Source organism: Rhinolophus ferrumequinum, chromosome 10, assembly GCF_004115265.2.
Source record: "Rhinolophus ferrumequinum isolate MPI-CBG mRhiFer1 chromosome 10, mRhiFer1_v1.p, whole genome shotgun sequence".
Taxonomy (NCBI): Eukaryota; Metazoa; Chordata; class Mammalia; order Chiroptera; family Rhinolophidae; genus Rhinolophus; species Rhinolophus ferrumequinum.
The window spans coordinates 4,040,166-4,063,922 of record NC_046293.1 but is presented as its reverse complement, the minus strand read 5'-3'; the positions used below and the strand labels follow the sequence as shown (position 1 = coordinate 4,063,922).

Here is a 23,757-nt window from a genome sequence, read left to right as displayed (position 1 = left end):
AACACACTGGTCCCCAATATTCCCCACTAATAAAAAAAAAATTAAAGTGAAGGGGAGCGAGGGAGACAGCTAGGGAAAGGCATGCCAGGTGAGGACACAGCGTGTGCAAAAGGTCCGGCTGCAGGCGCATGTCCATTGGGGTCCAGGCAGAGCAAGGGGGCCCTGCAGCAGGCACGGAGAGGTGCAAGTAGAAAACAGCAGGAATGCGCCGGAGGGGCCCGAGGAGGCAGGGCCTGCGGCCTCGGGGAGCCTGAGCTTTGCTAAGCGAGGTGAGGAGTGATAACAGTTTTAACGGAGGCGTTGTTACGCTGGCTGCTGCGGGCAGAGGCGGGCGGCCGTGTTAAGGTGAGAAACCAGGTGAGACGATGGGTTGAGAACAAGCTGACGCTGGTGTGGGTGGTGACACAGCCACATCCTGCTTCTATTCTGAGGGCACAGCTGACAGATATGCCGGTGACCAGGGGTCGAGGGTGACTCCTGGGGTGCTGGCCCACACGTTGGGAAGGCCGATCCCCTCAGTGGGGAAGGTGCAGGAGAGGCCGGCCTGGGGAGACCAAGCCGTTTGTGGCGCTGCTGACGGCCGACGGGGCTGGCCACAGGCTGTTGGACGTCAGCAGCTGGAGTCCGTGACAGACGTCCAGACTGGAGATAAAAGTTGGGGCGCCATCAACATAGAGGCACAAGCCAGGAGGCTGGACAAGGCCAGCCCAGGAATTCAGGAGGGGACAGGCCAAAGCAGAGCAGGGGGCCCTCCGGCATTCAGCGGTCAGGCAGGAGAGGCTGGAGTGAGCACTGTGACCCTGGGCCAGCTGGGAAGAGGACAGTTCTGGGCAGCCCTGCCCCCCGCTTCCTGGCGCCTCTCTCAGCCCCCCGGGGCTCCAGCGGCAGTCACCCTCTGACCACAGCCGATTGCCCAGGGCCAACCAGAGGCCTCTGTACAGTGTCTGGAGCTAGGATGCAGGGGTCTGACCTTCCAGTTTGGCTGCTGTCTTGAACGGCCACAAAGTAATCCCCAAGGTGGTTGGAGGGCTCAGGATGGTTGGAGGGCCTTATACGTCACTGTGCCCACAAACCAAAAAAATCGGGTGATGTCAACATGCCCAGAGAAGAAGAAAAGTGAGAGAGCAGTGTGGACAGCGCCCTTGGGCTCCACACCGCCCCCAGCCTGGAGGGTTTGACACTGGTGACCATCGATCCTGGTCCTAACAGCGGATCTGCCACTCCCGGGGCGGTGGTGGTGGCGGGTGGTGGCATCAGGTGTAGACGGCGCCCCGGAGCTCTCCCCTCTCCTCCCTCCCTCCCTGATTTTCGGCCTCTCCAATCCCCACCTCCCTGCCCCATGTGCCCCAGGGGCCTCTGCTGAAAGCAAGGAAACAAAGCACAGGGATCCGAAATCATCAATCAAGTTTAATGTGTCGTACAGAAGGAAACTACACGGGCATATTCAAGACGAACACTGTTCTCTATCCTCACTATGCACTCGACGGGCCTCCTTGGTCCAAAAAGCTAAGTCTCAAGACACGTCGGCAGCTACCCCTCCTGGGTCCAACCTTTCATCTCCTCCCATTACATTTTTTAAAAATTGAATCCAATCCATCCAAGAACAAAACAAACCAACGAAAAGGAACCTGAAGACATTTACATCGCAAGCCACGCGGTAATGCGTAATTGGCATCCACAGCAACCAATACAGAAGACGTGTGTCTCACCGTTCACTTTGTTCATCAATAAAAGAATATAAAAATCTTGTTCAACCCAGTGTTGTGTATTAAAATAGATCTGTATCGTACAGCACAGTTTCTCCCGGAGTCGTGACAATGAGAGGAGGGAGGTGGCAGTCTGTGGGATTCTGGCCAGCCTCCCTGCTCTGCACCTGTCTGCATGCATGTGTGCGTGCGTGTCTGGGGCCGTGGGCGCACACACACGTGTGTGCAATGCAATTCGGCACCGTGTGATTTGCTGGGGGTGGGAGCCCTGTGGCTCCGAGACGCTCACCTGTTGTGGTAAGTCTGTCGGGACTGGAGAAGCTGGTGGGTGTGATGAGCTGGCACGACCCCCCGCCCCCCAGGACGCAGGAGCCCTTTCGAGACAGCGAGCGCATGCACGCTCAGCTCTCAAGGACACAGCACGAACAGGGATTCGAGTGTCCAAAGCCGAACCCTCCTGAGGCCACCGCCCTTTGTTCCTCCCCACCCTTGCCCCACTTCTTAAAACCTCTCCTGGATGTCTCCAGTTTGGCAGCCCCTCGGGAAGGGTTGCCCCTTCGTACCTTGCAGCAGAGACCACTGTGAGCAGAAAAAGAAGTCAGCGAGTGTCCCCCCCTTCACATTAAATATCTTACAATAAAAACGCCACACAAAAATGTAAAGTTATTTTTTGGCATAGTGTCTGTACTGGCAAGAAAAGAGGAATGGAATATTTTATCGGCTCTTCGAAAGGAGAAAATAAAAGGCTTCAGTTGTAAGTTGAATGATTCAACCCAAAATAGAAAACCTGCCAAATGCCTCCCCTGCATGGTAGCAGCTCCCTCTGGCCCAAAAACTCCATGAGAAAAATACATCGATAGCAGAGTCCAAAGGATCAGCAAGAGGAAGGAGGCGCATGGCGGTGAGGGCACCCCGAAATGCCGGGGACGGGACGGAGGCCCTGGCAGGCGAGCACGGCAGCGTCCCCTCGGAACGCACGTCACACAGGTTCAAGTTAGACAGCTGCGATTCTTAACGCTAATAATACTGACAGACAGGGGCGCGGCTGTTCTGAAAAGGCGCTGGGAGTGCCCAGGCCCAGGGCTGGGCCCCTGCGAGGGAGGGACGGCGGAGTCCTACCTAGAATCGCTACCCACCTCTGTCCCAACTACCTGTTCTACTCAGCTACGTCTGCGTTCTCGGCTCCTTCCCCGCAGGACACTGGACAGGCGGTGGCCCACAGCTGGGGGCCCTGGCCCTTCACACCATTGCATGAGGCCGTGGAGACGCTGTGCCGGAAGCCGGAGGCCTGGGCAGTCCACCACAGCCAGGCCAACTGTGGGCCCCACCCGGCTTCCAGATGTGCTGTCCGAACGCAAAGGGTTTAGGACTATCCCCACCTGTCCGGGATCTAGGATTAGGACTCTCACCCAGCTTCTTCTCCCTTTTTTCCTCTGTCTCTCTTTCTGGTTTTATTTTTGTCTGAAATTCATAGTGTTTATGAATTAAGGCTGACAGAACCCTCAGGTCTTGTGAGCAGGGTCCCAGTGACTTCCGTAGGTGTGAAGACCTCAGGGTCCCTCGGGGTCAGTTGTGTCCCTGGGGGTGCTGGAGGGCAGAGTGCATGGCTGCTGCTGAAGGCTTGGTCCAGGGCCCAGCCAGCATCGGGGCAGAGCTGGTGGTCGTCATGGTGACCTGGAGCATCTGCTCGCCCTGTATCAGTCTGAGGAGGGCCCGTAGGCGGTCCAAGGACGACTGGGTACCTCTCTGCCGGGCCAGCAGGCTCGTCTTGAGCTCCAGGCATTTCTGTCAGGGAACAGGGGGTCAGAGAGAAGGGTCTCAGAACTCAACTGTGCAGGCCTCCTGGGGCAGCCACCCCGCGGCCCTCTCTCCCAAAGCCCCTCCCCTTCTACTGCAGAGGCCTAAAAGAAACCAGGCAGAGGGCCTCACAAAAACCAGGCAGCGGCCCAAAATGGAATTAAACAGCAGCCAGATGCACCGAAGTTTGTTTTCGGACATAGAGCTAGAAATGTGCTCATGCAGGAGTGTGGGAGTCTTTTCCCTCATGGTGACGCCACCTAGCTGACCACGTGGGTTTCTCCTCCTCCTGGAGGAGGCTCAGAGCCAGTTCTGGCGAGGCTATAGCAGCTGCTGAAAACCTTTAGTTTGCAGCCAGGTTTCTGCTCTTTCTCTTGCCTGCTGTGCTCTTGTCTTTTTCTAGCCTTTATGTGAATCATGGAAATACAGTAAAGCACTAAGGACTGATACCTCGAGTTAAAGTTACTTGTTGCTCAAGCAAATAATTTAAACGCCCTGAGACTGTCCAAAACTCTGAGACAGGAATAACCACAGAGCCTCTTCATGTGGTTAAATGAGATAGTACATTTAAAGAGTTTACTGGGTGTGGCACTGCTGTTACCACCACCATCACCATCGTCTTGTTTATCACCACCCTACGGAGGAGAAATCATTCTGTTCACTTTACACAAGGGGAAACTGAGGTTTAGAAACAGCCAGGGTCTTGCTGGTCACAGAGCTGAGAAGGAGCAGGGCTGGATACTCAATCACCACTTTGTCCAACGAGTCACAGAGCTGTGTCCTCCACCTCCTGACTCCCTGAGTGACACTGGCGAGCCTGACTTCCTCTGGGGCCTCAGTAACCGGGCAGTGAAGCTTTGGATCTATGTCTTGTGGCTCTAAGGGTAGCACGCCCCCCTCCAACCCACCTGGACCGCCACGGCCAGGCGCCGGTCCCGCTCCTCCAGCTGCTGGTGTTCGCTCTGCAGCTCGCTGCCTCTCTGCAGCAGCTTCTGCTTCTCTTCTTCTTTGACTAGGAGAGACAGGGGCAGGTCAGCAAGGGCAGGGCCGTGGGTGAGCGGGAGGGGTCTATGCCTACAGGCTGGTCCTGCCACACCTTGCAGGAGCCAGTGGCCCTGCCTGGATGCACGGGGTCTAGAACGCCATCCTCCCACAGTAAGTGCGCTGCACACAGGCCAATCCCAGGGTCCCTCTTTTCAGAGTTGGGGCCCAGGTGAGTCCGGAGGCTGAGGGTGGGGCTGCCGAGAAGGGAGTAGATGCCTTTTCCCACTCCCTAAGGGTGTCCTACCTGTCTTGTGGGTGACGTAGGAGTGCACAATGGCCAGCATCCCGGTCCACGGCACACCTTCGTCTTTCTTTAAGGCCTGGAGAGCAGAGGGGAAATGAGCAAGCAGACAGGCTGGGGCCTGCCGTGCCCTCCCTGGCTGTGTAACCCTGGGGGAGGCACGAGCTCCCTGAGCTGCAGGTTCCTCAACTGTGACCAGGGGACGGGGCCACACGGTCTGGCTCACACAGGCTGCTCAGTAAGAACAGCAGCCCCACGAGGCTGGAACCTGCTTATTGCCGGGACCCCAAACATGTCCCGGGGACCTGAGAGCATCCAGGGACAAACTGGGGACCCAGTGAGGACCAACCATCGTGCTGAAATGGGGAACAGGAATGTGTTCCCTCTATATATCCCCTCAAAGGGCTGTGACCTCCAGGCAGTCAGAATGCAGGGCTAGCAGCCCCCACAGGGGACAGCCCCCCAGACCCCGTTCTCCCTAGGTCTCCACAAAACCTGGGATGAAGGAATTCACCAGTTAGTGTTTTTTGAAATAAAGAGAATTCCCCTGTGATTTTACAAGTAAGACATTCTGTGGAAAAGCATACTTTAAAAAAGCACTGCTCGTCCTACCACCCAGCCACACCCGATATGAACATTTGGAAGTATTTGTTTCCCCAGGTTTTCATCCTGCATAGTTTTTCTTAAATAGCGGATGATCAAACTATATAGCAGCTATAAAGCCTGGTTTTTATTTTTATTTTTTTAAGACTTAATTCCATATCGTAAAAAAGTCCCAAAGAATCACAAAATTTTTGTAAAAAATTCTCTTCAGTGATCACATCCTATCTCATTGAGTATAAGCACTAGAATTTATTTCACCATCTCTTACTGTTGGGAAGTTAAGCTATTTCTATCTTTTCCTTTTTATAAATCAAAGGGTGAGGAACTTCTCTATGCACAGAATTTTATCTGTATTTGGATTATTTCCTTAGACTACATTCCCCAAAGCAAATTCTGCGTTTAAAAGGTATACACGTTTTTTTTTAAAAAAAGGTATGCACATTTTTAAATCACTTCATAAAATACTACAATGTGTACGGGTACCTGTCTCACCACATCATCACCAGAAGGGAGTGTTATTTGTTTTTGCTAATTTGATAGCTTTTCATTTTTGTCATTACTATTTTTGTGGTTTGCGCTGCCAGTCCTGCTCTACCTGGGAGGAATTTGGAGCTCTGAGGTGGAGTCATTAAGTACGAGAGTTTCAGAGGGACACCTCTGCTCAGTCGACATGCATGGTCTTTAGCTGGCAGTGTCTGAGATGGCCATGATGGGGGCTGCTATCGGCACCTAGCTAGCTAGGGACGCTGCTAAAATCCCACACTACACAGGAAGGCCCCCACAATGGATTATCCAGGTGTGTCAATTGCATCATCAACTGTGCCAAGGCTGAGAAACCTCACCCCTCCTGCGCCCACCACAGGGACCCAGGAAACACAGGATTGAGCAGCCTCAAATGTTGTGCCGGGGGACGGGCTCACCCACAGCCTCCCATACCTTCTGCTGGCACTTGGGGCACACCCACACGCCCTTGGGTGCTGTCTTGAGGGGCGGGTCCAGGCAGCTAAGGTGGTAGGCCCCCGGGCAGGTGCCGCAGGGCTGCAGGTTGGCTCCTCGCTTGCAGGCAGCACAGTGCTCATCGTGGGTGATCTCGTTCTGAAAGAGGAAGATGGGGGGGGGTGGTCAGCCAGGCCAGAAGTGGGGGGGCGGCGGGCAGCTGCCACCTTGATCTGCTTGTGACACAGCTAGTTGTTCTCAGCAGGCCTGGGAGAGAGCTATAAGCCCGAAGGTAATGAAGGTGACAGTAGGGGAAGAAGCCTGGAAACCAGGAGCCAGCAGGGGTCACATTTCCTGGGGCGGGTGACCACGCCGAGGGCGGGCATAGAGGGGCTCCCTGGATCCTGATTCTTCCACCCTGAGGCCAGGACTCCAAGTGTGGGGGGCAGGGCAGGGGGTCCTGCAGTGGCTTAGGAAACAGACCCCGCTGGGGTCCGAATTGTACCAAAGGCCCATATCTAGGAGTGGGGGGGAGGCCAGTGCTCACAAAGCTCCCCTCTATAGGGTCCTCATGCGTCCACTGCCGCGCGGAGGCAGGCTGTGGCCTGGGACTGGGTGCTCATATTCACGGTCCTCTTTAATCCTAATAGCACCTCAATCTAACCTGGAGTCTCCTACATCCTGGGTGGGTGACTGCAGTCTGTTTCCACAGTGTAACGCAGGCCAATGATAACTGCCCCATGGGTTGTTGGGAGACTCAACAGCATAAGGCACACACGGCACGATCTGTGGGAACCCAATAAAGGGTCACTTCCCCTCTCCTTGGGATGAGGGAACTTCCAATGTCCCTTGTACACAGTCATCATCTAGTTGTTAAGTCTCTGCTTACACACTTCCAGGGACAGGGAGCTCACTACCTTTCCAGTCTCAGCTGCACTGTGAGCAGCCCTGAGAGAGTGAGGAGTGACCAGTCCTCCAGTGACCTGCACAATCGGAACAATCTTGTACCACCCCACAGAACCCTTCTCCCTGCAGGTTATGTCTGCTCCTATCCGTGTGTCAGCAGCATCTTCCACCTTCACAGGTGGAAGGGACCAGAGGGCTCTCACTTGGGATGACCCCTAACACGACACTGGATCCCTGGGCTGTCCCTAAGGAGCGGGCAGTAGACTGAAACGAGGCCTCAGAGACCCCGCCCTCACCTCTCGTTTCAGTTCAAGAGCCCAGAGAGGGTGGGCCACCTGCCCGAGGTCACAGTGAGCCAGAGGTGGAGCCCGGACTGGCATCTGGGTCTCCTCCCTTGAAACCAAGGCCCTTCCAGCACTGTGAGCTCTGTTGGAGCAGGACACAGGCTCCCGGAGTCCCGTCCTCATGTTGGCACTGGCTAGGCACAGGATGGCTGCAGGCAAATAGTGCCAGGCCCACCAGCACCAATCTGTGACACTGCAATGTTCTCTTGGCAAATAACATGATTTAACTGGAGTTTATACCTATCACCTATTGCGTCTTAGGGGCTGGACCATTACAGGCAATAGAGGGACTGGGAAAGTCTTTTAGAATTAGATCTGAAACTTAGCAAAGGAAATCACTGAATAAATTCTGAGACCATGCCCTCAGATGAGGTCATGACCAGCCAATATCCTGGGTAACAGGGACGTGGTGTATGCAGAGGGGTTTGGGGTCTCACAGGATCACAGAAATGTGGACATGGGGGGCAGACCCTGGGGGCTACCAAATTTAGCCTCTCGAGGGGTGGGCAGTGAGGACCTGAGAGGAGCAGCTCTGCCCAGGATCACATAGTAAGGCCAGGCAGAGCCAGGTACAGCCCACTTGGCACCCAGCATTGGCTGCTTGTCCTTGGGCTTTGCGGCTCCTGATGTCCCTGCATCCTCAGTAAGAGCAAGGAGGGCTCCTGCTTGAACCTGTGGGCTGCCCCCCATGGCGATGCACGACTGCCAGGCAGGCGGGGATGTGGACTGGGTGCAAAGCTCTTAGCACTGAGGACAGAGCCCGACGGCCTCTGCTCCACTCCAGGGCAGCAGGACACTGGGGGCGCTTCCTTGCCAGGAATGGCCCTATTGGACTGTGCAAAGCCTGGCCCGCCCCCCAGGTATGAAGAGAGGGGACACGTACCTTCCAGCAGGGCTCCTCATTGGCTAGCACAGGGAAGAAGGGTGGAGAACATGTTAGCGGGCATGGGAGGAGCGCCAAAAAGGACTGGAGTCCACAAGGCCCAGTATGGCTGGGGCTTCTCACCCAGGGCACGATGGGATATCACAGGCCCCAGGGGCAGCAGGTTCCCACCCAGGGCATGATGGGATATCACAGGCCCCAGGGGCAGCCGGTTCCCACCCAGGGCATGATGGGATATCACAGGCCCCAGGGGCAGCCGGTTCCCACCCAGGGCATGATGGGATATCACAGGCCCCAGGGGCAGCCGGTTCCCACCCAGGGCATGATGGGATATCACAGGCCCCAGGGGCAGCCGGTTCCCACCCAGGGCATGATGGGATATCACAGGCCCCAGGGGCAGCCGGTTCCCACCCAGGGCATGATGGGATATCACAGGCCCCAGGGGCAGCCGGTTCCCACCCAGGGCATGATGGGATATCACAGGCCCCAGGGGCAGCCGGTTCCCACCCAGGGCATGATGGGATATCACAGGCCCCAGGGGCAGCCGGTTCCCACCCAGGGCATGATGGGATATCACAGGCCCCAGGGGCAGCCGGTTCCCACCCAGGGCATGATGGGATATCACAGGCCCCAGGGGCAGCCGGTTCCCACCCAGGGCATGATGGGATATCACAGGCCCCAGGGGCAGCCGGTTCCCACCCAGGGCATGATGGGATATCACAGGCCCCAGGGGCAGCCGGTTCCCACCCAGGGCATGATGGGATATCACAGGCCCCAGGGGCAGCCGGTTCCCACCCAGGGCATGATGGGATATCACAGGCCCCAGGGGCAGCCGGTTCCCACCCAGGGCATGATGGGATATCACAGGCCCCAGGGGCAGCCGGTTCCCACCCAGGGCATGATGGGATATCACAGGCCCCAGGGGCAGCCGGTTCCCACCCAGGGCATGATGGGATATCACAGGCCCCAGGGGCAGCCGGTTCCCACCCAGGGCATGATGGGATATCACAGGCCCCAGGGGCAGCCGGTTCCCACCCAGGGCATGATGGGATATCACAGGCCCCAGGGGCAGCTGGTTCTCACCCAGGGCATCATGGGAGTAAGGGTCTGTGCCCTGGTCACCGCCAGGACCCACCACTGGACAGACTCATCATGGCCCCTGAGCTCTCTGAGGGACATGGCAGCAGTAACGTGTCCAGTGGAGGGAACCATCACTCTAGGGACACCTCAAAGTGACTTATTTTCAACTCCTTTTTGTCTGTAACCCACTCGCATTCCAGCAGGTAATGCCAAACCACACATTTTAATGATCACAAAACGTGGTTTTCCTTTTGGTTTCTGGGTCAGACCTGCCTGCAGATCATACCGTCCAGTGGGAAGACCAGCTCCTGTGTGTGCACAGGCCTCCCGTTTACAAAGTGCTGTCAGGTTTGCCCCTCGTGCCACTGTCCCAGCTGAGCGGCAGATGCCTATTTTATAGGCTGATTTTATAGATCAGTAAACCAGCGCCCAGGGACGTGCTGAAAGCCACACGGAGTCCCAACAAGCGGGCAGTCATTTCCTGCCCTTAAGACTATTTTTTTTTTTAAATTGAAAAGAAAAGCGACCTCCTGGCTGTACTTGTGGATGTGTGTTTCTTGGGCTCTGAGGTCCTGCAATGGGGCGAGGCTGGCAGGAGGGTGGGGCCTGTACAACCTGGGGTGAGGGTCTCGGGCCAGGTCCCAGCCTGCCAGAGCTGCGGAGCCTCGCGCCCTGTTACATGGAAGGAGCCTGAGGCCTGGGAGGAGGGTCTGACCCTGGCCACACAGTCAGAGGGAGGGCTGAGCGGGGAACCCAGGACTCCCACGTGCAGCCTGGGCTCTAGCCTGGGCTCTCTCGCTGCCTTGGGCAGGCACGTGAGGGTGTGTGAGGTGTGGGCCGAGAGCCAGCAGCTCAGCTGGGGGGTATCTGCTGCTGCCTGCAGTGGGGGAGGAGGGAGGTTCTCTCCAGGCCTGTGTGGGAGCAGGTGGCGCCTGGGCTGGGCCACAGGGTAGAGGCCACGCAGCTCAAGCTGGAGCTGCAGGTGCTGGGAGGAGCGTGGAGGTGGGAGGCCCCTCTTGGCCCATCGTCCTCACCCCGACCCAGGTCAGCCCTGAGGTGGGCACGTCCTGCCAGTGGCCTTTGGCACCACGGGGCCTGGTTCTCTGTTCAGGATCACACCCAGGAGAGGGACAGAGGGGACAGCCTGGGTCTGTCCTTGGGGGTGACCCGTGGCCACAGTACCGCTCAGAGCCTGTTTCTGCACCTGCCCGACGGGCGCACTCTCCACCAGCCCTCCCCGCCAAAGCGCTGGGGAGGACACAGGAGGCCATGGCGTGCAGGGCCTAGGGATGGACTGTCACCAGAAAGCGACTACGCCACTGCCGTGGACAGGCAGACTGGCGCCACCAAAGCCACCTTGGCCACAGCCCCAGAGCATCCTGGCACAGCCCCACAATGCTTACCTCGTGCTGTGAGGAACAGGGGGGTGTTGAGATAGTTGGACGCCAGCCGCTTCCTCTGCAGAGGACAGAAAACAACACCAAACCAGCCAGTCGTGAGTATGAGGAGCCCTCGTTGGCTACACTCCTGCCCAGGGCTCACTGGGACAGGCTCCCCACCCAGGCTCGGGACTCCACCCCCGGCCAGAGGCAGAAACGGGACGCAGGATAGGGGAGAGGCGGGTCAGCGGGGGGCAAAAGTCAGCAAAGGCTCTGCCCCTCACCAGGGCGGAGTGCATCCCTGCCCTCCTCCGTGGGGACATCGGTCACACTCAGCAAGGACGTGTTAGCAACCCCACGCTGGCGCAAATCAGTAACAAAGCGGACATCTGCTTGTCCACCTGTCTGTCTCCTGCGTCTTCTTTCTCCGCTGGTTCTGGAGTCAGGTGGGGAAATGAGGGGTGTTATGCACTGGCTCCCTAAACCCCACTTTTGGCATGTGGCCCAGGAACCTGGGTGCTAGACAAAGAGCAGCCAAAGCATCATGTGTACATGGAAGTTTCCGGTACTTTCCAGAAGGGTGGCTCTACCACTCACAGGCCATGCTGGTCTAGACCTTGTTGGTTCTCGGTGGCTTTGGCTGTGATTGTTCCGATTGTTCTAGAGGTGTGCGATTGGCTTTGAACCTGTCTCTGGTGTGGCTGTGCTGTGCTGCGGGCCACGGGAGGAACCATGGAAAGGCTACTCTTGAGACTACTATGTATCCAGGGCCCAAGGTCACAGGCTTTGCGAGGGTCCTGGGTTTGCTGATCAGGCCATCTCTGGCCCTGGCCACAGACTTCAGAGACTAGGCTATGGCTTTACACATCCAGGGAGCAGGGGACAGTTTCATCAATGAACATTGCAAAGGGAACAGGGTCCCTCTGACACAAAGAACCCACCATTTCTTTGGGTGGACGTCGAGAGACAACTCAGAGACATTCTTACAAATGGGGCACAGGCTCGAGGCACTGTCTCAGGAACAGGGCTCGCCCAGAAAATCGAGGAAGTGGATGGGTAGAAAAACACACTTCCAGCGTGTTCTCTGAGCAGCAGCAGGGGGAGGGTACAAGCCCCGCAAGGTGGGCGGGTCGTGAAGCCAGAGGACGCTGGCACACGTGAGCTCTCCCGACAAAGCAATGGCAGGAGTCACCGCTCCGTGGGAGAACCCCCTTCTCAGTTTCACCAGCCATGGATTTGGGGCAACTGGCCCAGACTGACGAACACCCCAGCAAGGCGAGAATGGCACTTTCTTGACCCCCCTCGCTGGCCTCTGGCAGTGACAGCTGGAGTCTGGAATGTGCCAGGCACTGGCTTCTGGGGACATCGCTCCTCAGCCAGGGGACTTAGGAAGGCTGCCCCAGCGTTGGATGTAGGGATCCTCAGGAAACTGCTTCCAGTCTAGGGGACAATTCCAGGGTGTCACTCCCCACTGCCTGTGGCCGGACGCCAGGCCTAATCATCCGGTGAAGAATCAGGACGTCGCTGCACCCTGCAGCCACGCCTGGCGCCCCATGCAGCTCATGTGAGGAATATGGCAGATATTTGGATCTCCTGCACCGTCTCTCTGTTAATTCTGAACTCGGGGGGTTAAGAATGGCTTCAGTGATTGTCACCCCCTGGACTCCCACCCCCGGAGGGCAGGTGAGGGAGGCCGGCCCCAGGAAGCCTCCCCTTCCCCGGGGCAGTGAAGGCCGGGCCTCACCTCTGTCTCCAGGAGGCCGCTGTAGGCAGGGTTGGCTGTGCTTCTTCTCTTCCGCTCTTGGCGCTTGCTCTGGATTTCTGGAAAGGCACAGACGCAGTGGTTACTGGATCCTTCCTGCCCTGGGAACCCTGCATGCTTCTTCCACAAGCCCTGGGCATGACTGCCCCTCCTGTCTGGTCGCCTCTCTGTCTGTACAGCATCCACGCCCCACAGTGGCCCCCGGTGGGTTGGGGCCTCCAGACATCACTCACTCGGAGGCAAGACAGATGTGCAGGCCTCAGGCTGCAGGACCAACTGGCAGGTACCTGGAATCCAGGTACCCACTCTCAGTACAAGGTCCCCTGTGTGCCATCACGTGGCCCAGAGATGTCTCTCTTGGGACCCTCGGGACAACAGATGCCTGTTGGTCAGAGGCTGGCCTGGCTGAGGGGCAGAGTAAGGCTCAGGGCTCCTGGGGAGACCAGAAGCACACCTGCTGCTTAGGTAGGCTTTGCCCCCATGAAGCCCCAGAATTCTTCCAAGAGACTGGTGTGTCCATGCAGTGAGAAGGACCACTGCACACAGTGTCTCCCCTCTCTCTCTCTCCGTGACTGTCTGTCTGTCTCTCCTTTCTGCTGTGACAACCAGGTGGGACCTGTGACCTGCTGTTGTTGTGTAGTTGTTTTCATGTTATTTTCTAATCTCTGCCTCTTGGACCTGATATTTCCTTTGGAACTTTTAAAATATTATTTGCGCGTTTCCTGTAAGGCACCTCAGCCCCTCTACGGAAGAAGAAAAAGTCCAAATAACTATTTATGGTATGATGGGTGGGGGGAGAGTAATCAAAATGAGGACTATTTATATAAATCATAACATCACAAATATATTAGCAAAGCCCTTTGATCTCAGTCCCCACAACAGCCCTGCAAGTTTGAAGATGTAGCTGAAGACACTGAGGGTCAGAATGGGGAAGGAGCTTGCCCTAGGTCACCCAGCACTCAGCACAACCGGGACCTGGACACAGCACCTCTGACATGACTGCTGGGCCAGTCCCCACGCTGCCTCCAGGGCTCCAAAGTCGGAGCATAAACAGCTCTCAAAGGCAGCCAAGCACAGCTGGACTCCTTACACTTAAGTTCAAATAGGAGACGGAAAGTTCAGAGAACGCCTTCCGACCCTGCCCTGCAGAAGGAGAGGGAGTTCACGAGCAGGGGCTGCTCAGAGGGGACTGCCCCACCTGGCGCCAGGTCAGCGGAGCCTGGGGGTCTGAGAGGCTGAGCCGCGTCCCTCTCCTTCCCCACCCACATCTATGCCTCAGCTGCCTCCCGGGAGCAAGTCCCCAGGGGACAGACACAAAGGGAGGCCACCGTGGACAGGCCCGGGCCCACTGCCCCCGCACATCTAACTCAGCTGTGCAGTGGGAGGCGTGGCCCCCAAAGAGCTGTGTGACTTCGCCAGGTTTCTTCCTGTCCCTGGGCCTGTAACTCACCTATCACGATGCAGACAGCCTCTACCTCAGGTTAAAGACTGTAAGTGCCTCGGGCACTGTGGGACTCAGTTCATTCCCTTCTTCTCCTCAGTGTTAAGAAGGACAAGCACATTAGTCTTCCTTTTGGAATCCAGATTTATGTGGGTGGGTGACTGCACTTTATAAAATGACTTTAGCTGGTGAGGCTGGAGCCATGGAGAGCACTGGGCGGGGCGATCGGAGACCTGGATCCCAGGCTGGGCCTGATACTGACTGGCTGTGTGACTCCGGGCAAGTGAGTCAACTTCTCTGGCCTCAGCTTTCCCACACGTGCAACAAGAGGGTTGGTTTCTGTGCTTTCCTGGCCCTAAGATTCTGTGACGGTGTTCACAGCTAATCTGTAAGTCAAACAGCCCTGCAGAGTCACACTGACCTCCTGCTCCAATAAAGTAAGGTTCTGATTTCGACTGTTGCAGACATACGGGTAAGCCCACAGGCCAGTTCGCTGGCAGGGGAGGTGGTATGCTGGGCACTCCTCTTGGTGCTTTGCCAATCCCACAAGGAAGGTTTGGTTATTATCCCACTTTACAGATGAAGAAACTGAGGCACAGAGAAGAAGCTCGGTAACTTGCCCAAGCTTGAGTAGGTATTAAATGGGGTGCTGGGCACGCACACGGTCCCTCCACTGAAATAAGAAATCGCCACATTGGGTTTTGTGCAGTCACGGAGCCAGGGAGAGCGGGCAGGGTTTCTCTGTCTGTGACGACCACGCCTGGCACCTGGGGCAGGCCTCCCAGAAGCTGTTTCATGCTCGGGCGCTGCCTTCTGACCTGGGGCATCCAGAGACCCGCTGCTTCTGTCTAACGCCAACTCAGCAGACGGCCTGGCCCCCACCCCGTCTTGTGGGCCAGTCCCGGCCCAGCCTGCAGACCTTACCTTCCAAGTGCTCCGTCGTAACCAGGCCTAGCGCTACCATGAAGGCGATTTTCTGAGAAGGAAACAGAGAAGGGTTACAAAGCACCGTCCCCATTCATTCATTCACTCAGCCATTCACTCATTCAACAAACATTTGCTCAGCACCTGCTTATGGGGCTGGCTTATCTATTCTGGTTTCCTCAGTTTTAATCTAATGGCCTTTCTCTGTCCCAGAATCCCACCCAGGCTCCCATGTGACATCCAGTTGTCGTGTCTCCTTAGCCCCTCCGGGCTGTGACAGTCTCTCAGGCTTCCCCGTTTTGGGTGACCTGGCAGTTTTGAGGACGGGGCAGGAATGTCGTAGGACGCCCCTCAGCTGGGATTTGTCTGACGTTTTTCTCAGGCTTAGACCGGGATCACGGGTTTGGGAGGAAGACCGCGGAGGGGAAGGGCCCTTCTCATCACATCGTAACAGGGGCACAGGCTGTCAGCATGATTATCACTGTGACATTGACCTTGATCACCTGGCTGAGGTGTGTCCGCCAGGCTTCTCCACTGGGATTGCCCCCCTTTCCATTCTGTCCTCTTGGGAGGAAGTCACTATGCAGCTCACACATATGGAGTTAGCAATTATGCTCCACTGGGGCTTTTTTTGACCACGTAGACTTGTAAAAATTTGTATGTCGTGGAATTTATCAGTGTCTCCCTGTGCAGTGTTTGGATTTTTGAATCTTGGCTACAGACTCTGAGGTTATAAAGCAAGTTGCCTGTGTTTTGCTTTAGTACCAATAGCTCCACATTTTCCATTTAAATTTTTGATCCATTTGGAAATTATCTTGGTGTATATGGTATGAAGTGCCGATTCATTTTTTCTATATGACCACTCATTTGTTCTGGTCCCACTTACTGAAAATTCCATCTTCCCACCTTTCACTGATTCAGGGAGCTGATTTAATCATGTACTAAACGATCCAATGCATGTATGTATATTTGGGTCTATTTCTGTACATTCTATGCTACTCCTTAAATCTGCCTATCTATTCACAAGCTAGTGCTGCACTCAAATTATGAAGGTTTCACAGTCGTCCGGTCGGATCAGAATCCCTTCCCTGTTTTCCCGTTCAATTTCCTTGGCTCTGCTCATTGCTTCATGGGAAATTTAGAAACCATCTCAAGTAGTTCTGAGAATGAGGGAACAGTTGGTATATTTACTGGGATGACATTAAAATTCTAAATTAACTTACGGCATAACGACAACTTTATAATATGTAAATTTCCTACCCATGCCATGGATATCCCTTTTTGTCTTCAGGGGTTGCAAACAATTCAAGTGGGCACTGAATATTTGTATTAGGATGGTGCAAATGTTAACTGCGGTTTAAAAGGTTATAATTGCAAAAAACACAATTACTTTTGCATCAACCTAATATTATGACTACTCTTAAGCATTTAACCTTTTGGTTGCTACTGTAAATGGGGTTTTCTGTAAATGTAAAGCTTCTACTGACAGGTGGATATGTGTCTCTGTAAAGGCTATTGATGTTTGTACTTTAAGATTACACACCCACCATGCCAGATCTCTTACTGTCTGAGGGAGTTTTACATCAATTCTCTTGGGCCCTCTACATCAGCTCAAATAGTGACTGTTCATTCCCCCTTTCTAATTTTTACTTCTATGCTGTTAAAAATAGTTCTCCTCGATTTGTCAGTTTTAAATGATAGTCTCTGATTCACTGACAGTCCCAACTATGGCAGACGAGCCACTTGAGAGGTTCTTTCACTTCCCGCCCTCTCTCCCTCCTTCTCTCAATTTTCCTTAGACGAGTCTTTTGTACATTATCGGAGCATGTCATATTTAAACTCTCTTCCCACGTCCTTATCCCGTTTTGGCTGTACTCGGTAGATAATTCTGTGAGGTGCCTGCCTCACTGCTGCTGCCAGCGGTCCCCGTTGTGTCGTGGTCGATTGCGGTTGAGCCTCCAGCCTGTGTCTCATGAATGGATCCACAAGGAGCACGTGTGGCGGACGCTTTCTGCAACCTTGGCCCTGTGGTACTCACGCACCAGGCCGGCCGCTGCTCCCCACATGGCTCTGACCTCAGAGGCCTGACAACACTCCCACGTTTTTCTTTCTCAGTTTGTAGATTTTCTTGGTAGAGTTTGAAATTCACAAAATTAGGAAAAAACCCTTTTACTTGTTGCTCAGTATTAGTTCGCAGCGGTTGCAGGGGGAGATTCAACTCTAAGTCATTGTCTTATTTCTACCGGAAGCTCAGCCAAGTCTTTTTGTTCTGCTGGATCTATTAGTTTCTAATGGACGTGTGTTCCAAACTGCATTTTGTGGATTTGTCAAACTTGCCTTATGATTTGGCCATCTATTTACATGCCTTACAGCTATGTAGTTATAGGGCATACAAGTTTGGACTGTTAAATCATCTTGATGGATGTTCCTTTAGTATTTACATAATACATCTTTACTGTTGCTGTATTTCAACCTTTCTGTGTGTGTGTTTTTTTGGTTTTTTTTTAAAGATTTTATTGGGGAAGGGGAACAGGACTTTATTGGGGAACAGTGTGTACTTCCAGGACTTTTTTCCAAGTCAAGTTGTTGTCCTTTCGATCTTACTTGTGGAGGGTGCCATTCAGCTTCAAGTTGTTGTCCTTTCAGTCTTAGTTGTGGAGGGCGCAGCTCAGCTCCAGGTCCAGTTGCTGTTGTTAATTGCAGGGGGCACAGCCCACCATCCCTTGCAGGAGTCAAACCGGCAACCTTGTGGTTGAGAGCCCGCGTTCCAACCAACTGAACCATCCGGGAGCTCAGAGGCAGCTCAGCTCAAGGTGCCGTGTTCAATCTTAGTTGCAGGGGGCGCTGCCCACCATCCCTTGCGGGACTCGAGGAATTGAACTGGCAACCTTGTGGTTGAGAGCCCACTGGCCCATGTGGGAATCGAACCGGCAGCCTTTGGAGTTAGGAGCACGGAGCTCCAAACGCCTGAGCCACCAGGCTGGCCCTTCTGTGTGGTTTTTTATTTAGGTCGACCTATTATAAACAACACAACTGGATCTTGTTATTCTGAAGTCTTTGTTTTCTTTTTATTTCTACTATTTAAGAGTAGGACCTTACTGGGGCAGTCAGATGGCTCAGTTGGTTAGAGTGTGAGCTCTGGACAGGGTTGCCAGTTCGATTCCCACATGGGCCAGTGAGCTGCACCCTCCACAACTAGATTGAAGACAACAAGCTGCTGTTGAGCTGCCGGAGGGGTGGCTGGATGGGAGGGGCGGCCGGATGGCTCAGTTGGTTAGAGCGCGACCTCTCAACAAGGTTGCCGGTTCAATTCCCGCAGGGGATGGTGGGCTGCACCCCCTGCAACTAAAGATTGAAAACGGCAACTGGACTTGGAGCTGAGCTGTGCCCTCCACAACTAGATTGAAGGACAATGACTTAGAGCTGATGGGCCCTGGAGAAATACACTGTTCCCCCACAAAAAAACAAAACAAAACAAAACTTAAAAAAAAAGAGTAGGACCTTATTTCATTTGATTATGGTTACTGATTATCTTTGGACTTATTTCCTCCATTTTATTTTGTATTTTCAGTTTGTCATCCTTTCTTTTTACCTCTTTTCCTTGTCTTCTTGGGACAAAAAAGTCCCCATTCACTTCTTTTTCCTTTGCTGATTTGAAAATTATAGGTGGCATTTTATTATACTGAGTGATTAGCCTAGATGTTTTAAGCATATGTTCTTAACTATACATTTTTCTAATGAAGTCTAAGGTTAGTCAGCATTTCTATCTTTTGTCCCCAAACAACACGGACCTTAGCACGTTCTAACTCCCTCTAAAACATCACCTCCGACCAACGTGTTATTGTTGCCTAAAATTTTCCCTTCCCCTTTTTGAAAAACAAAACTGGGTATTTTTTGCAGCCTACGCTTAAATTTACCTGTCATTTAATAATTACTGTGCTCACAGTGGCTTCTTACCCCTGCCACCCTGCCCTGGTCTCACCCATCTTCTTGCTAAACCACAGGGTTTTATTCCGTTTGTTTTAAAAACACAATTGTGTTAATAATGGTTTGAGAGTGATAAAACTCTCATTAATCTTTCTATGCCTAAAAATGTCTCTGTTCTGCCCTTGCTTCTGAAAAATGACTTCACTGGTATGACTGGCAGTTACTTCTTCCTAGCAGTTTGCAGATATTTCTCTATTGTCTTCTGGGGGCTGCTGCTGGAAGCCCCCAGTGCATTTGTCATTCCTTCGTGAGTAATCTGTGGTTTTGCCCTACTGTGTTTCCCCGAAAATAAGACCTAGCTGGACCATCAGCTCTAATGAATCTTTTGGAACAAAAATTAATATAAACCCCGGTATTATATTATAGTTTATGTTATATTATATTATATCATATCATATCGTATCATATTATATAAGACCCGGTCTTGTAAAATAAGACCTGGTCTTATATTAATTTTTGCTACAAAAAACGCATTAGAGCTGATTGTCCGGCTAGGTCTTATTTTCGGGGAAACACGTTAGTAGTTTCCATGATTTCTCTCTTGTATCTTTTGACATACATGTCTCACCTTCTAGATTTGCTTTTGTTAATCCCGCCTGATAGATGGAGACGACTTTTGATCTAAGAACTCACACCAGTGCGCCTTAATCCTAGTTTTTAGCTTCCGTTCTCCAGTTATTGCTTCTTCCCTTCCCCTCCATCCACTTTCCCATGAGGTGAACGTCGAGGTTTCTCCACCCGCCCGTCTCTTACCTGCTCATATATCTATGAATGTAGTTTTTTTTAACATCTTTGTGTATCTGTGCTATACCTCTGGTGCCACATTCCAAAGCACTAATTATCTCTGCACATCCTGTCTTGTAAGGTTTTTTTAATTCCACTAATCACTGTGTTTTTCAATACCAGATTTTCAAATATTTTTATGTTAACCTGATCTTGTTTTATTTTCATTTTTTTCTTCATTATTCCTTATTTATTTGAAGCGGATGTTATTCCTTTTGTAAACTTCTGTGAGTATCCTAAACAACCTTATTTAAAAGTCATCATGAGGAGAGTATTCCACAATATTCGCTTCATCTGGAATAAATTCAGGTTCCAAATGTTGATTTTCTTGATTGTCATTCTTAGCACTGGATCTCTTCGTGTGTTCTTGAATTCTGTCAACAGACTCATTTGGGGCACAAGCTCTTTTTTTCTCTGCTTAGTTTATTTTTTGCTATCTCTCCCTCCTGCTTACGCTTCCCTTGTAGGAAGTCTGCAGTTGCCGTGGCTTCTCTGCTCCCATCCCAGCCCCCACCCCCCGTGCAGCTGTGGCCCAGGCTCAGGTGGTTTCCCGGATGAGCACAAAAGCCTGGTTCCACGCCTGTCTTGCCCGAAGGACTTTTGGGACACACTGCCCACGTGAGCTGCGCTCCCTCCTGGTCCCCTCGCCCGATTCTGAGCCCGGAGTCGGCACTAGTCCTGTTCCCTGCGGGTGTTTCTGCATCCTAGTGAAGCACAGCCACATCTCCGATCTACCTGTGACTGCTGCGGGTCTGCGGCAGACGAGCACATCCAAGAGCCATCCTGATGGAGGCTCCTGATGGAGGTGTGCTTGGATGGATTCCAGGAAGGGGGGTGACTTGGTTATTTCTGAATTTTGGAAAAGCTCTTCTAGCTGCAGAGTGAACAGACCAGGATCAAGCGTTTATGGGCGGGGAGACCAGAGCCGGGGGAGAGACGAGGCAGGAGAGATGGCGTGGACAAAGGAGCATCTGTGAGCACAGGTCTTGCTCAGAGAGGCGGCTGGGGTTACAGTCAGGGCTCCTACAGGGCTGGAAACCCTGCTCTGGCTGGGCCTCCTCGGGGCACACGGTGGTCAGATGCTTCCCGAGGCCAGGATAACGGCTGGCACAGGACAGGCCACAGCTGTCCTAAAGAAGTCATGGGCTTTGGGAAGTAGCTGACAGACCCTAGGTCAGGAGCCAGGAGTCCAGGTCACAGGAGCCAGGAGCCCGTGACAGCAAACATGGCTGGTCTCTCGGGCCTTTGTCTCCTCATCTCTAAAATGAGCACTATAGCTCCTGCCCCACCTACTTGAGGACGTGGGAGAGGAGAGGAGGCACTGCTGGCTATGAAGCTTTGGCAGAGATTTGGGGTGACTGCCCCCTGTCCTTGCAATGCCTCGGGTGAGCACTGTTACTTCATATGCCCAAGCTTCAGCTCCCTGCCCACCTCAAAGGGCCACCGTGAGGCTCAGAAGATGCACGGCACGTGAATAGATGTCACAAACTGTCCCAGACAGGAACAGCCTCGTTAGGAACCACGGCCCACCCTGCCATTTCATTGTCACAGCAGAAAATCCCAGGCAAGCTTCAGACCAAGCTGAGATGATCTGACAGCAACGTGGACTGACTGTGACCGAATCTGCCCAGACTCAACCTTCTATGCTAAGTGTTTCCTAATTATTCCAATAGTTGTCATTTGTGCTATGTACTCACATACACGCGATCCATCACCACTGAAATCAGGTGGGGCTACAGAAAGGCCAAACGCCTCACTATGACCTCAAGGGAGGCATTTGGGGTTTGCACATCCTGCAACATAGGGGACGTGATCCCATCTCCGTGGGTGGCTGTGTGGGCTCATTAGGACAGCCATCCACATGTGTGTCCCGCACGTACCTGGTGCAAGGATATCCCAGAGCCCCAGGGACCCCTGAGTGTGCGGTCACTTGGTGTCCTTCAGGACTGAGTGGGGCAATCTCAACCATGTAAAAGGAAACTATGATGGATCTCAGAGAAGGTTTTGACCTTAGTCATAGGAAGAGTAGGACATACCTGAGATTAGCACTCATTACTGATATCCATTCTGATCCCAGAAAAAGGATTTTTAGTGCATACATACAACACATTTAAATAGAAAACAAAATAAACAAGGAAGTAAGGAGAAGGGAGAATAAACGTAGGGAAATAAGATGAAGGCAGATAATATCTGGCTTCATACTGCAGGTCAGAGGTCCTATATAATTGCTGGAGGTAGGTCATGAACTTGGCTGTGAGCTCCCTAGCAGCCACAGCAAAGAGGGATACAAGAGTGGTGATATGGTCCCATAGTCCACTGACCCTCTGGAATCTTTCGGAAGTGCAGGGGCCCTGGAGGAGGGTGAGGCCAGCCTTGTGACGCCCTGGAAAGGTGCGTAATAGGGACCCTTTCACACTGATAATCATTATTTGGAGGAAAGGCTAGGAGCTGCCTGAGGAAAAATCAGGGCAGGAGGAGAGCCTGAGACAGCAGTCAGCCTTTCCACGACTGTCCTCGGCAGTTCAGCTCTGGCCCGGATCCTGATCCCCCTTCACGTGACCTAGGTGGAGAGGGCCAGCATGGCACAGGGCCTGGGATGCCTAGAGCAGTGCCGAGGCTAGATTGCTCTGACCGTCACTACTTCTGGGCCTCAGTTTCCCCATCAGCACAAGAGGTTAACAACAGTCTTAGTGCACAGGTCGCTCAGTCTCTATGAGGACCAACTGACCTATGCTGAGCCCCGCCTAGCCAGAAGCGAGCGCTCTCCCAGGTCACTCTCACCATCTGCTATGCCTCGCACACACCTCTTGAGGTCCAACAGCTACTGAAATATTCCTTCCTCCGATGCCCAGGAGCCTTTCTGGGGCTCTGGTAAACCCGACGTCCCCTCTGCGGCACTTCGCGCGCTGTCTTAGCACCGCCGGGTGACCACCAGGCTGGCCCACCCCAGCTGCACAAGGCCCCGAGAGCAGGCCTGTAGGGCACGGGGAGCTCGACACCACTATCCCGAAGCCACCGTAACAGCTGAGACTTACCGGTCTACCGGTCTACCGGTCACTGCTTCTTTACAAAAACTCCGCGCCCCCACCCACCAACCCAGCCTCCTGACTGGAGCATCTGACGAAGTTTCTGGGGCTGCTCTGGCCTCTGGCCTCATGTGCTTGGAACCTGGACTAGTCACCAATAGGTCCAAAGGTGCCACCAAGTCCCTCGTCCTGCAGCACAACGGCGCCCAGCCCTCTTTAAAGAGAAACTTTAATAAGGATTTCTACACCAGGACCTATGGTAATAGCAAGTCCAATTTAAACCATTACACGTGTTTATGCTAATTATGTAGTTATACGTAATTATACTAATTGTATAAATGCACAATAATTGACCAAGATATACTTTGAGAGAACAAAGAGAATCCACCCAGAAAACCTTCCTGAGTGTTCAGGGTGTGGCAAAACCCCACAGCGGACAGACGGGTGCTCGAGGGAGCCTTGGGCTCCGGGCCCGGACCTCACATGGTGCTGTGGAACCGAACTGACTGTCTCTCTTGAGACAGAACTGGGCCTGGGGCCACAGGAGACTTGGTTCCATCTCAACCTTGGTGAACAGTCGACTATGAATCCCCAGCAAACGACATGATCCAGTCACTCTCCTGTCCTGCTCCAAGATAGTCTATGGCTCCCCACTACCCACGGACTGACAGCTGCATCCAGGTCCTCCAGGGTCGGGCTCTGGAGTCTATTTAATCCTGTTGTGCAGACATTCTCACGTAGTCCGCACAGACCAGCTGACTTTCTTGGGCACGCTGAGTCCCTTCCCACTTCCGTGTGGTTGCCAAGGCAGTACCCTCCCGCTGACATGCCATCCCTCCTGCTTCCTGCCCCTCTGGTGAGACCCTGCCTGCTCCTCTGGTCCCTGCTGGTCACGACCCCGTCTGCCACACTGGG

General features: G+C 53.4%; 1 protein-coding gene across 2 annotated transcripts in view; it reads right to left on the bottom strand.

Annotated features, from left to right (window-relative positions):
• Positions 1-1,393: 1,393 nt before the first annotated feature.
• Positions 1,394-23,757, bottom strand: part of PHF21B (PHD finger protein 21B) — an 85,340-nt gene continuing 62,976 nt past the window's right edge. For both annotated transcript variants that reach the window (XM_033118763.1, XM_033118764.1), the window contains exons 6-13: positions 15,047-15,098; positions 12,664-12,740; positions 10,944-10,998; positions 8,461-8,483; positions 6,328-6,486; positions 4,792-4,867; positions 4,412-4,515; positions 1,394-3,491 (exon numbers count right to left, since the gene is read on the bottom strand). In XM_033118763.1, coding sequence (XP_032974654.1) covers positions 3,273-3,491; positions 4,412-4,515; positions 4,792-4,867; positions 6,328-6,486; positions 8,461-8,483; positions 10,944-10,998; positions 12,664-12,740; positions 15,047-15,098 — 765 coding nt within the window. In that variant the 3' untranslated portion in view covers positions 1,394-3,272. The remainder of the gene's footprint in view (positions 3,492-4,411; positions 4,516-4,791; positions 4,868-6,327; positions 6,487-8,460; positions 8,484-10,943; positions 10,999-12,663; positions 12,741-15,046; positions 15,099-23,757) is intronic.